Here is a 13,131-nt window from a genome sequence, read left to right on the forward strand (position 1 = left end):
GCCCTGTATCAGTGAGGTCGTGGGACTTGGCCAGCCACAACCAGAACTGATGGGACCGACCGCTGGCTGTAGTCCTGCTCTGAGGCGGAGGCTGCACTAGGGTCCTCCAGGAACCGCCTCCCACCAACACTTCAGCGATTTTAGGGTTTGCTTGACAGGAGCCGAGCAGAGAGCCCTTGGTTTGTGCTGCTCAATACTGAGCAGGCACCAAGAGGTGAAAATTCCTCAACTCATTGTTTCTTTCCTCCTTCAGCCAGTCCCTGTGCTGGGAGGTCTCAGGTCCACGCTCAGCAATTCTTCCACACACATGGAACAAGCTGCCACTTCACCAGTCACGCCTCAAAATAGTAACAAGCTCTCTATCTTCAACAGCACCAAGATGGCTGTTCTGTCCAAGGAGTATGGCTACGTCATCCTGACGGGGGCTGCCAGCTTCATCTTGGTCGGGTACCTCGCTGTGAAAGTGGGTAAAGCCCGCAAGAAGTACAATGTGGAGGTGAGTGCTCAGGCTGAGGGAACCGGAAAGTTGGAACCAGTCTGCAGGGGATGTTGCTGACAAGCTGAGTGACACCTTGCTTATTTTTGGGTGACACGCTGACATTACCTGCCCCACCAAAGGGATGCAGAAGGGATGGAACTGCCATTCTGGCTCTCCAGACTGGTACACACAGCACTACAGAGCTCTGGGTTTGGGACACCAGGTGCTTGGCATCAAGCTGAGAGGTGAAAGTACAAGGTTTTTACCTTGGTAACACTGAGGAGCAAGAAACTGCAAAGGCAGCCAGTGCAGGGTTGGGGACAAAGAGCAGTGGAACGAAAGTGACAGGAGGGTTTCTCAAACTCAGAGGGAGAATGTGAGCCCCATCACAAGCGGTCTTTCAAAGTGACCTTCCCTATTCCGTCAAGGAGCCCGCAAGCTAGGAGGGGCTGTGGGCTGGGTGGAGACAGCCAGTCCTGTCCGTGAGTCAGTGAGTCAGGGCGATGGCATGCAGAGGCTCCTGTGCCACTTGGCTCCAAGTAGAAAGCACCCTTTGCTCTTTCCTCACCTCACTAAGGAAGTGACAAGCAAGAGTGGGAGTAAGGACAGCCCTGGGCACGTGCTGCAGGCCCCAGGTGCCTGTTGGGGTGGCCCCACTCCTACTGCATGAGAACAGGCTCCCCAAGCCCAGATGGCACTTGCTCTTATACTCCTGCTGGTTTATTTTTCTTTGGCAGTATCCAACCATGTACAGCACAGACCCTGAACACGGGCGGATATTCAACTGCATCCAGCGTGCACACCAGAACACGTGAGTAACGTGCATGAATGCAGGCTTGGAAAATACGCAGAGCTGTGGAGCAGGGCCGATGGCTGGAGACTCACTGCCGCCAACTGCTTGGCTTCAGGCTCAACACTTGAGGAAAAGACGTGGCCATGTAATGCTTAGCATTACTGTGAGATGGGACTGTGAGGCAGCCTCCTCTTCCCAAATGCCCAGCTCTTTGGCTCCATGGATGGAGACACTACAAATCCTGTTTCCAGAAGAGCCTGTCTAGAGGCTCACTGACCTGTTGTGCTGCCCAAGGCTCCCTGGACCTAGGTCCACCCAGCTACTGTGAACCGGGCTGCAACAGCACGAGAGGAGTGCTGGGAGCAACACCTGCTCCTGGGTTAGCTGGTGGCTGGCAGTACTTAGCAGTGGCTTAGGGCACAAAACGGAAACAGTGGGTGGGTGGCCTTAGTGAGAGATGTAAAAGTCCATGTACGCTCAGATTCCTTCTTTCGTCCATCTGTGGCCACATCATCAAGCACGGAGACTCCTAAGTCAGGTCCACTGCAGACTTTGCCAGGGGATGCTCACAGCTTCTGTGCTTCTGGAGTTTCCTCTGTGTAAGCAACTTGGGCACAAATACAACCTCCTTGCTTTTATTTTCAGATTGGAAGTTTACCCTGCTTTCCTGTTCTTCTTAGCCACTGGTGGACTCTACCACCCGGTAAGTGGTGCTATGGTGCAGGTCTGCGTGGCTGAACTCGGCTCTTGCTCCCTGATCTGGGGAGGGTAGGCCAAGCTAGCCCCTCTGGGGACAGCAGGCTGCTTCACTAGCCACATCACACTTCACAGCTGTGCCCATTTGGAAAACAGCTGTAGCTCTTGCACAGAGAGATCACAAGTATTTATTAAACTCATTACTGCTGCTTCAGCTATGAGACCCCTTTCCTTCCCCTAAGGGATGACTCAAAGCATTCACAGCCTTCAGTCCATGAGCGGGAAGGGTCCCTCAAACCCTGCCTGGTTCTTCCAAGCCCTGCAGGGTCCTGTTGTGCTACTCAGCAGCTGGTTGTGTGGAAAACAGGAACACTTTCTCTCTCCTAAGCACACCATTAATAGATGAGAAACACGGTGAAACACAGTGATCTTCCCACTCACTTCCACCAAAGGAGGTGCGCAAAGGATCAAAATCAGCCTGGATTATTTTTAAGTGATGTGTAGACAACGCATGAGAAGGCAGGCATGTGGGAGAGGCAAAAACCAGCTCTTTGTCAGCAATAGACAAATTGGGTCCTTCTTGAATATTTCTTTCCAGAGAAGGAAGGAAGCAGCATAGGCAAATCTGACAAACTGGAGCCATACTGCAGCAAGCTCTAATTAAGAGGAAAGGTGGAAGTTCTTAACACCTGGAACAGGAAAACCTGTGTGCTTGCTGGAGGCAGTGGAGTGGGGCCACAGCTGCCCCCAAAATCCTGGTACTTGGTCTAGTTCACTAATTGGACAGTGGTGAAAGGAGAACCAGCACCTGCTGCCTGCATGACTTAACCACTTCTTGGTTGGGAAGAGTTGTGCTGCAGAACAGCAAAGCTCCGCAGCACATCACATGCTCCGTCCCCAAAGGCGTCACGAAAGCAACTCCTCCTGGACAGAACTGCTCCTAGCACGCTGCGTCAGGCACCCGCTTGCCCCACGCTGACTCCCAGTAGTCCAGTCAAGGGCAAGGCCCACGCTACAGTCACTGCTCATTTCTGTGAAGCAGGGCTATTGTATCAGCTAAACACAGGCAGGCGACAAGTCTCCAAAACCTTTAAATGCCTCTCTTTTCTCTCCAGCGGCTTGCCACAGGGCTTGGCATCACCTGGATCCTTGGGAGAGCCCTTTACGCCAACGGCTACTATACGGGAGGTAGGTCTTTACCCTGAAGCACACAGCAGGTTGTGGGAAAATCAACTCTGCTACAGCAGCCTCAGGACTCTTTCCTCCGGCTCACATCAAAGAGGCAGCATAAAGCTGCCAGTCAGGGCACAGAGAAAAGGCTGCTAACTCTGCAGGACCCTTTTCCTAGTGATAGGAGGAGCACTACTCTAATAATAGCAGGCTGAGGGTAGGTACACAGCCTAAGGTGGTGCCTACTCTTTTGCCCTGAGATTCCTCTAGTTCCTGATCCCTCTTTTAATGATCAGGATGGAGTAGCCTTTACTGAAAGACTTATTTTCAGGATGGGCTGCTGAACTGACAAATGCTTTTTTTTTTCCAGATCCAAAAAAACGAAGTAGAGGGGCTTTTGGTTCACTTGCACTCCTTGGGCTGGTGGGCACAGGAGTATATTCAGCTTGCCAGCACCTCGGCTGGATATGTGAGAGACAATGCAGATCATTGTGAAGACCACCATGATGGTTGCCTGGGAAACTAAAGGGATTTTTTTTTCCTAGAAATTTCATTTCCTTTTTTTTTTTCCCCTCCTCATTCAATAAAATGAAGCTGTCAATTCTGTTCTTTAATTGTAAAGTTATAGAGGATTTTCTTAAGGAGTTTTGCACCATACTGGAAAGATTCCAGTTTCGTAGGACTACAGAAATCTGAGGTGTTGTAGCTTTTATGATTTTGGTTACCAAAAAGCCATCTCACCACCTGTTTAACCCACATAGCAGCAGCCCCATTTCTGGACGCCTCAATTCATGTCACTCTGCAATAAGATGTTCTGAACAGTATTTATTCAATTGCTAGAAAAAGCTGTAGGCAAACATTTAAAAGTTGTTGCTTCATTGTGTTTATAAAGAACAGTAGGTGTATAAGGAAGGAAGTCAAGTAGCTTTTGCTTAAGAACAGCAGCACTATCCTATACCGGAGATTGCTACCACTCTGGTTGTGCTCCATACTCTGTCTGTGGAGACAATTTTCAGGGCCATGTCTGTCCCAGGCAGCAGCAGCTAACCACCCCCACGATATTTCATCCCTCTTTAGAAGCAAAATACAGATTAAAAAAAAAAAAAAAAGAAAAAGCTGTGTTTATAAGGGAATGAGAGGGAGTAAGCAGTCCTACCCTTAAGGCTGTTATGCAGTTAGAGAATAAACAGAGCCTGTAGCTACAGGGTATCAGTGTCCAAGAGCTTACACGTGCATTTAGTAGGGTCATACCTGTTAAGAAGCCAAAACTGAAGTTGACTGAGGGTGGAAGGCCATGGAGTTCAAGGCACACAGCAGGGGAAGCAGCCTGGGCCAGGCCTCTGCCACTGACAAGCCTCTGGCAACCCCTCCATAGCTGCGCGAGCTGCTGCTCAAGCTGTGTTGCTGCTTCCTACTACAAGGTTCCCATCTTACACCAGGCAGGACAGAGCAGGCCCACAGGCTGAGCCCTCTGTGTACATTCCCTCCTCCTGCAGGTGCAGCGCGGCCAAACGCTGCTCCAGCACGGCTTCCCCTCACCCCAGGCACTTACAATTTTAGGGCACTTTATTGCTGTGTAAATGATCCACATCTCTGGCTGACTGGTAAGTACTGGCTGATGCTCCCTTGAGTAGGCCCCAGAGCCACTAAAACACAGATTCCACGTCACCCATCTCCACACAGACAGTCTTCAGCTGCGTGTAGTGCTCGATGGCTGCTCGTCCGTTCTCTCTGCCAAATCCTACAGGGAGAAGCCAGAAGTGAGAACACAGCTCCAGGCAGTGCCAGGTACCACTCATGCTCCCTGTAACTGCCATGTATCCTCCCTGGAATTAGCCTGTAATCATACCAAACGGAGCTCACCTGATGACTTGTATCCTCCAAAAGGCAGCTCCACAGGGCTCATGTTGTAGTTGTTAATGAAGCACATCCCAGCCTTCAGAGCAGCCACCACCCTGTGAGCCTTTTGGATATCCCTGCAGGAAAAGGGCAATTCAGCTGGATCCCTTCCCATTCAATTCCTTCTTTCCCTGCCAGCTAACATCCCGCTAAAGAAAGGCCAACAGGCTGCAGTGGTTTTTGGAGTCTAACCTGCTCTACTCCGTCTTTGCCTGCTCAGAGGTCGGAGCATCTATTCCCAAGGACACTCAAAACCGCATTTGATTTGAGATGGCAGCACAAGGACCCCAGCAAAGCAGACTACAGCAAGCGGCCAAGAGCCATCTTCACAAGCTTTCAGCAGCACGGCAGGCTCCTGGGGCACGTCTCCTGCGGATGCAGGAAGGCAGGCAGCAGGCCAAGCGCAGGTTGGAAAAAGCCTGCAGGGAAGCTGAGCCCATCTAACCCTTCAGGGAAAACCGGGAGGAGATGCACAGCCATTTACAAAGTTCCCTTTTGGCAATCCTTTGCTCCAGCTTTTCTGAGAGCAGATGCCAGGCACTGCAAGAGGAGCATGAAGTTCCTGCAGGTTTTCCCTTCTCCTCTCCTCCCTGGACTGCCTCCACACCAGTCACAGTACCCAGTCATACCTGGTGAAGACACCACCTGCCAGGCCAAATTTGGTGTTGTTGGCTCTTTCCACAACCTCCTCCTCTGTGTCAAACGGCAGGATGGACATAACAGGCCCAAAGATCTCCTCCTTCACACAGGTCATGTCATCTGTGCACTTCCCTGGAAGCAAGGCAGAGCACACAGGCTTCAGGAGGAAGAGCTAGTGGCACAGCCTGTGCATTCAGCAACCCTGCCAGCCTGCGAGCCAGCCCTCAGCACTGCACAGCCCCTCCGACTCGGCTAGCACAAGAGTTCAGTCCCATCCTGCATCTCACGGCAGCAAAGGCACTGACTGCACATGCCCTGCCAGACCTTCCCACAGCAGAGATTTCCCTGGATGCAGTTCCTGGGTGCCTCAGCTCTCTCTAGTACACTCATGACTGCTTGTCCACACTGCAGGCAGGCACAGTAACAGGTCACACGCTGAGAACAGCTTTCTCTACAAGAAACTGAGTAACTATCGGCATAGAAGACCAGGAATCGGAAGGATCATACCTAACACACACGGTCGCATGTAGTAGCCATTCTTCAGCTTCGGGTCATCTGGCACGTACAGGTCCCCACCACACAGCACCTCTGCCCCCTGAAAGAGAGCCAGGCAGAGGGGAGGCAGGCACGTCCAGCAGCATCCTGCCCAGCGGCCACAGCTGTGGCTGGCTGATACTCCCTGCTGGCTTTACAGTCCTATCAGACCCACGAGATGTGCCCTCCCTGGTGTCTCTCCAGGTCAGGACTGCTGACAGAACATCACTGACAGATCAGGGTCAGGGAGTGAGACCCATCCTAAAAGTCCAAACACTAGTTCAGGGTGCAAATGCTACAGGAGCCAGCGTATGTTGAAGGGATGCAACTACGAGCCGATCCTCAGCTGGCACCACATCAAGTTCGCATCTTCACACAGCGTGAATTCCCTCATTAGCAAGTCAACCAGTCCCTTAGCACTCTACCTGGCAAGAAATACCTACCTCCATCCAACACCCTGCTTTAGAGGTGAGAATTTCTCCCTTCTTTCCCCACATCTCCTTCTACATCCCTCTTCCTGTTTCCAAATCCTCGTCTAGCCCTCCTGGCGTTCACTCACAGTTCCCATTCTCCAGCCCATCCCCCAGATGGCTACATGTAGCCATATATCTAGCGCTGGCATTTAAAACATCTTTACACTTCACACCAAAACCTGGAGGAAAACCCAAAAAGCCTGAGTTGATCTTACCGCTTTTACAAAGATTATTTCCAGCAGCCCGTAAATTTGGCCTTTGATCTTTAGTAAGCTCTTGCTGCAACCAACAAAACTGGAACCCAAATAAGATAAGCGCAATACGTCACCTCAGCTTTGAACCAGCGCAAATGTTAGGGATTACCCCATTTGATACACTGCCATGCTGGGTATCTCACAACATCAGGATATGAAAAGCCATGTCAACCTCAATACTGAGTTGGAGACTCAGGGGCGCAAGACATTTATCAAGTAATTCAACTACAATGAAAAAGCAGCTTAACTGGGAAGGCACAGGGCAGGAAAGCAGCTGCCAGTCTGTTTATCTAACATTCCAGTCTGTTTGTCTAACATTCTCCCTAGTGGAGAGCGATAAGACAAAGGGAAATGGCCTTTAGTTGTGCCAGGGGAGTTTCAGGTTGGCTATTAAGAAGAATTTCTCTAATGAAAGGGTTGTCAGGTGCTGGAACATCCTGCCCAGGGGAGGTTGTTGAGTCGCCATCCCTAGAGGTGTTTACGAGACGGGTAGATGTTGTGCTGAGGGACATGGTTTAGTGCTGTTGATAGGGCTAGGACGAAGGTCTCTTCCCACCGAAATTGTTCTAAGAAAGAGATACTTCAGGACAATCTCACCTGCTCCTTCGCCTGCTTGATAAAGCCCTGGACACGATCCAGGTGGGGCCGGTTGATGAGGGCTCCCATCCGTGTGTCTTCCAGAAGTGGGTCTCCAATCTTAATTTTCTGGGTCCGTTTCACCACCTCCTTTGTGAAGACATCCAGTATCTTCCTCTCCACAAACACCCGCGTGCCATTGCAGCATACCTGGGATACAGGACAGGCTGCTCAGCGTATGACACACAGCACTGCACGGTCCTTTCCTGCTTGGGTCTTGCTACAGAGGCTCTCAGAAAAGCCCCTCCGCAGCTGCTAAAACGGGTAACTTGTCGCTGGGGACAAACAAGACGGGATTATCCTGCTGCTCATAACTGCACTGAGCAGTCTCTGCTGGACATAGTGGTACCGATGCCACCAGCTGGCAGAACCACACCAAGTCACCAGCAGAAAGGAGCTGGAGCTTTTCCAGTTCCCAGAGATGACCCTGGCAAGCCAGTGTGCCAGCAGAGTTACACAAACCTCGCAGCATGTATAGAGATCCCAAATCTGAGCCAGACAGAGCCCCATAGAACACACCACACTGGAACCTGCTGCCCCTGCTGGGGACATCAGCACAGCGTCTTCTGACCTCTGTGTGCTAGACTGGAGCTGGACTGGAGCCCAGGGCAGAGGAGCGGCTGCTCTGAGCTGGGTACCAGGTTTTAGAGAGGCTCCACGTCTGGGAAGGACATGCTAAGGCACACTCTACCAGGATGTCCCACACTGGCTTCCCCAAGCACATCCCTTGTAACACTGCACAGAGAAATGTGCGGCAAGATGGGAGTTTCAGGGCATCCCTCACTATGCCAGGCCACGGGCTGGCTCTGCTGCCCAATTCTCAAACCACCCCACTAGTGAGGACGGCTCCTGCCCCACGGACACACACACACCTCGCCCTGTGTAAGGAAGTTGGCCATGAGGGCTCCGTTTACAGCATTCTCCAGGGAACAGTCCGAAAAGATGATAAGGGGGGATTTGCCACCCAGCTCCAGGGTGACTGGTTTGATCCCTTTAGCTGCCATCTCCATGATCTGAGGGAAAAAAAGGACAGAAGAGTCAAGTGACCTGCTCGAAAAGGGAAAGCTGGCGGAAGGAAGGAAGAGACACACCAAAGGAGAGTTCCTGCAGGGATCTTCACTGACAACAGAAGCAGCACGAAAGGCAAGCTGCATTTTCTAGGTGCACTTAGTTCACACTGGGGACAGTCTTAGAGGGTTTGGGGGTTGTTTTCTTAAAAATAAAAGCAACAAAACCTGAGGAGTCAATTGCAGGAAGTCTCGTGCTCAGTACAACCTGAGGACAGCTGTAACTGCATGTGTGTTACTGCACCCACAGGTACATACACACAGGGAGCATCTGAGGGCAACATTTATAAATAAATTCTCAATTGGAGGGGAAAAGTCTTTTCAGGTACTTTTGAAGAATAAACTGAGGGTAAGAAATTCACAGAAACAAACCTCCTGCTTAAAAGCAGTAGGTTGTATGCAGCTAAACCAAACTACCATTGCCAGAAATGGTCACAGTTTGCCCAGCACTGCCCTGTCTGTCCCCACACAGACACTCACTTTAGCAGCTCAGAGACTTCCCTGCAACCAGGGGCTAAACAAGCGAAGATCACCAAGGGGCACGAAAGGACTGAGTACCCAAGCCTCTGCCCAGTAGGCTAACTGGAGCCCCAGTGTAACCCCACTCATAAAAGTCCCTTGCTCAGACCCAAAAATGTCAACCTGCACACCATCTTTACAAGCCTCATGCACAAAAGCTCGAGGAGGTATCGACCCCCATCCGTACACCAGGAAGACCGGTGCTACAGACTCCTCATGTCCCCAAGCGCGAAGGTGTTACCTTGCTGCCAGTTGGCACACTGCCAGTGAAAGAGATTTTGGCCACATCTGGGTGATGACAGAGTAATTGGCCTGTGGCCGCTCCACCCTGCACCACATTGAAGAGCCCCTTGGGCACACCGGCCTCTGTGAAGATCTCTGCCAACTTCACCACTGAAAGGGGGGTGAAGGGAGAAGGCTTGAAGACCATCGCATTGCCTAGGGGAAGCCAGACAGAGGCAAGATGGGGTTAACAGTCAAACGGCTTCAGGGAAAAGAACAAAGGAAAAAAACATGAAAAAAGAAAAAGAAAAAAGAAAAAGAAAAAAGAAGAAAGAATTAAAAAAAAAAAGAAAAAAAATTAAAGCCTCACACAATAAGTTTGTCTCAACAGATCCCAGATTGTCCCAAGGGAGGAGGAAACAGTTTCAGCTGAACGCTGCGGCCAGTGGAAGGGAGGAACTGCACCTTCCTGCTGGGAAGGGCTGGGGGAGATGGGGCCACTGGACGTGCACTGTAGACACTTCCAGAGAACTACCTTGTCTGGTACAAAGCCAAGCAATGAAGCTTTTTCCTGATGCATTCGCACCCTCTTGGCATCTGCCGGGATCCCACTGCCATTTCCTTTCCCCTCCTGCCAGAGTAACAGCCTTAAGGTTCTGCTAAATCCTTCAACACCTCCTTCGACGTAATTCTAGAGTTTATTCCCCAAACCACTCTCCCCCACAGGATCATCCAGCTTCAAAGGAGAAGTTTGTGTGGGCAGAGAGTCTCCATTACCACAAGCCAAGGCCGGGGCACACTTCCAGCAGGCGGTCTGGAAAGGGTAATTCCAGGCTCCAATCCCAGCACACACCCCAAGGGGCTCTCTCCGAGTGTACCCAAAGGAACCCCCTGGAAGTTGGATGTGTTCACCTGCAAAGAAGAAAAACAACCAGGAGGTAGAGACGAGCAAAGCCCCTTCCTGGCTTATCAGAACCTTGGGGGCCAGATCTCGCTCTGGCTGGGAGCAAGAGACAGGTGGCTTTTACCCCAGCAAGTTCACAGAAGGCACATAAGTACAGAGCACAGCAGCATTAGAGACCTCTGAAAATCTTTTCAAGTTCTTCAGGAAAAGGAATAGTCTACCTCTTACAGAAATCATAAGCAAACACGGTCCTGTGCCATGGAAGGTACCAGGAAACACAAGTAACAGGACAGAGAGTAAAGTGCAAACTCCAGTAACGTTCTCACCGGCTAAAGATCCTGCCAGTCCTGCGTAATACTCCAGGCACTGCCAGGATATGTCAATGTCCACTTTGGCTTCAAAGATGGATTTCCCATTGTTGATGGTTTCCAATGTGGCAATTTCATCTCTCTGCTCCTGTGAGAGGCACAGGACAGTGACAACGCATTAGAGAAGCCTGTAGCACAATTCCACAAGGAGACAACCACTTCCCAAGCACACAAGTCCCAGACAGGGTTCTGCCATGAGTAAGCCAAGCTCTGCCATGAGAAATCGTCACCTCTGAAAGGTACAGTCCCAGTTTGCAGTTATCAGTTTCCCAGTGGTGCAGGGGAACGTCAAACAGACAGCCGCTGCGGTTCACTGCTAGTCCAGTCTTGCCTAACATCCCTGTTTGTATAAAACGTGAGCAAACTTGAACTGACAAGCCAGCTGGTAAACACTGATTAGAATTCACAGAACTAAACTGGGAGGGAACAGCAAACAGCAAGATCAAGATGGAACCAGAGCACTTGGACAGACAAAGCAAGGCAGCTGGGAAGCATCATTTACCAGACCATCTCCTAGGCAGAAATATTACCCTGCTGCAGAAGTCTGGCAGAAAGAAAACAGCCTTCTCATCACATATACACACTGCAGAAAGGAGGCCTGGTTTCTTTAGATCTGTGCCTCGATGGGGATTAAATCTGATGTCCAAGAACATGTTATCTTACAAAGCACTTTGTGATATAGATAGCTTATTTGTATTCTCTCCCATGTGTATTATCTGGTGTCTAAGATAAAAAAACAGTATTCATGCATTTTTTAATAGCTAAAACAGGACACGCTCCAGTCACGTGACAACAGTGTCTGACAAGCTGAAAGTTCAACAGTGTGGCAGTTATGCAACTTCAGCTTTAAAATCACGTGCAGTGAAATTTAATCTCTGGACTTGTGAAAAGTACAAGCCCTGCAAGATCTTGACTGGATGGCTTCAATTTTATGTCTTCTAACAGAATTAAGCAAAGAACTTATACACTGGCCTTGAACAGAGCGTTAAGATCAAAGCCCTGCCCAATGCAACCTACTGTCCCTTCTGGTCAAAGGTGGGTTTTTACTCCTGCATTCTTTCTGGAGCTCAACAAGACCTGCTGGAAGCTTCCAACAGACACATTAAGCCACAAAAAAGCTGAGAGACTGAACCATCCCTCTCCAAAAGAGAGGGCAAGTTCCCACAACGTACCCGAATAATTCTGGCAGCCTCCAGCAGCACCCTGCTTCGCTCCATGCCAGACATCTGACTCCAGATTTTAAAGGCAGCCTTTGCGCTCTGCACAGCCAGATCGACTTCCTTCTCACCAGAGCAGAGCAGCTTGCAGATCACACGACCTGGGTGCATTTTAAACAAGAAATAAGACGGCAATCTCAGAAAAGGGGCACAAAGGAATATGGTTTACCATGCAGCAAAGCCCAAAGACTTCAGTCCAGCCACCTTACAGGCTTACTACGCTACGGTTCCCACGGATTTGTAACTGGCTGTGGAAGAGGTGCTGCAGTTCATCCAGTCTAAATTAAAAGATCTGCTGTTCTCCACTGTTGTGTTCTAGTTACTAAATAGCTCAAACTGTTACAAAACTTCATTTCCCACTGGAGTTTGTTACACTTCTACCGCCAGCTTCAGGAGCTGTTAGACATTCCTCAGTATAGAATCATAGAATGTCAGGGGTTGGAAGGGACCTTGAAAGATCACCTAGTCCAAACCCCCTGCCAGAGCAGGATCCCCTAGGGCAGCCACACAGGAACACATCCAGGCAGGTTTTGAAAGCCCCTCCACAACCTCTCTGGGCAGCCTGTTCCAGTGCTCCGTCACCCTCAGAGTAAAATTTTTCCTCATGTTGAGGTGGAACTTCCTATATTCTTATTTAAACCCATTATTCCTTGCTCTATTACTGGGCACCACTGAGAAGAGATTGTCTCCTTTCCCTTGACACCCACCCCTCGGATACTTGTACATGTTACTAAGGTCCCCTCTCAGCCGTCTCCTTTCAAGGCTAAACAGCCCCAGTTCTCTCAGTCTCTCTTCACAGGAGAGATGTTCAAGTCCCTTAATCATCCTCACAGCTCTCTGCTGGACTCTCTCCAGTAGGTCCTCATCTCTCTTGAATTGGGGAGCTCAAAACTGGACACAGGATTCCAGGTGTGGTCTCACCAGGGCAGAGTACAAGGAGAGGAGAACTTCCCTAGACCTGCAGGACACACTTTTCTTAATGCACCCCAGGATCCCAGTGGCCCTCTTGGCCACAAGGGCACGGTGCTGTCCCATCGTAACGCACGCTCTTTCTTAAAGCGATTTTTCAAGGTAAAGCCTAGGTTTACCTTGAAACCTAGATACCTCCAATTTCAAGAATCAATAAGGGAAACGTTTAAATCGTATCCTTCCCCAAGATAAGGCACTGCTCGATTTTCTGACTGCAAGCCAGCAGCGATTTCTGCAAAAAAAGGTCCTGTACTGCAAAAGGCAAAAGGCAGTTCAGTTCTCCTGCACAGCGA

General features: G+C 50.2%; 2 protein-coding genes across 2 annotated transcripts in view; one reads left to right on the forward strand and one right to left on the reverse strand.

Moving 5' to 3' along the window:
• Nucleotides 1-379: 379 nt before the first annotated feature.
• On the forward strand, nt 380-3,632 carry MGST3 (microsomal glutathione S-transferase 3). The gene is made up of 5 exons (XM_009864758.1): nt 380-496; nt 1,216-1,289; nt 1,917-1,974; nt 3,083-3,155; nt 3,508-3,632. Exons 1-5 carry the CDS (start codon nt 380-382, stop codon nt 3,630-3,632), a joined length of 447 nt encoding a protein of 148 aa, XP_009863060.1.
• A 950-nt stretch (nt 3,633-4,582) lies between these two features.
• The window catches only part of ALDH9A1 (aldehyde dehydrogenase 9 family, member A1), an 8,819-nt gene continuing 270 nt past the window's right edge, over nt 4,583-13,131 (reverse strand). Inside the window, exons 2-11 of the mRNA XM_009864757.1 lie at nt 11,825-11,970; nt 10,611-10,740; nt 10,158-10,292; nt 9,400-9,596; nt 8,445-8,585; nt 7,534-7,722; nt 6,183-6,270; nt 5,666-5,807; nt 5,001-5,113; nt 4,583-4,878 (exon numbers count right to left, since the gene is read on the reverse strand). Of these exons, the coding sequence (XP_009863059.1) occupies nt 4,784-4,878; nt 5,001-5,113; nt 5,666-5,807; nt 6,183-6,270; nt 7,534-7,722; nt 8,445-8,585; nt 9,400-9,596; nt 10,158-10,292; nt 10,611-10,740; nt 11,825-11,970 (1,376 nt within the window). The 3' untranslated portion in view covers nt 4,583-4,783. The remainder of the gene's footprint in view (nt 4,879-5,000; nt 5,114-5,665; nt 5,808-6,182; nt 6,271-7,533; nt 7,723-8,444; nt 8,586-9,399; nt 9,597-10,157; nt 10,293-10,610; nt 10,741-11,824; nt 11,971-13,131) is intronic.

This window comes from Apaloderma vittatum, unplaced genomic scaffold (assembly GCF_000703405.1).
Source record: "Apaloderma vittatum isolate BGI_N311 unplaced genomic scaffold, ASM70340v1 scaffold41912, whole genome shotgun sequence".
Taxonomy (NCBI): domain Eukaryota; kingdom Metazoa; phylum Chordata; class Aves; order Trogoniformes; family Trogonidae; genus Apaloderma; species Apaloderma vittatum.

What these genes read in the sequence shown, in the direction of transcription:
- MGST3 (XM_009864758.1), top strand. Translation starts at nt 380, where the DNA reads ATGGCTGTTCTGTCCAAGGAGTATGGCTACGTCATCCTGACGGGGGCT. An exon ending in GCAAGAAGTACAATGTGGAG is followed by an intron (nt 497 to 1,215) that starts GTGAGTGCTCAG and finishes TTTCTTTGGCAG; the next exon opens with TATCCAACCATGTACAGCAC. An exon ending in CAGCGTGCACACCAGAACAC is followed by an intron (nt 1,290 to 1,916) that starts GTGAGTAACGTG and finishes TTTTATTTTCAG; the next exon opens with ATTGGAAGTTTACCCTGCTT.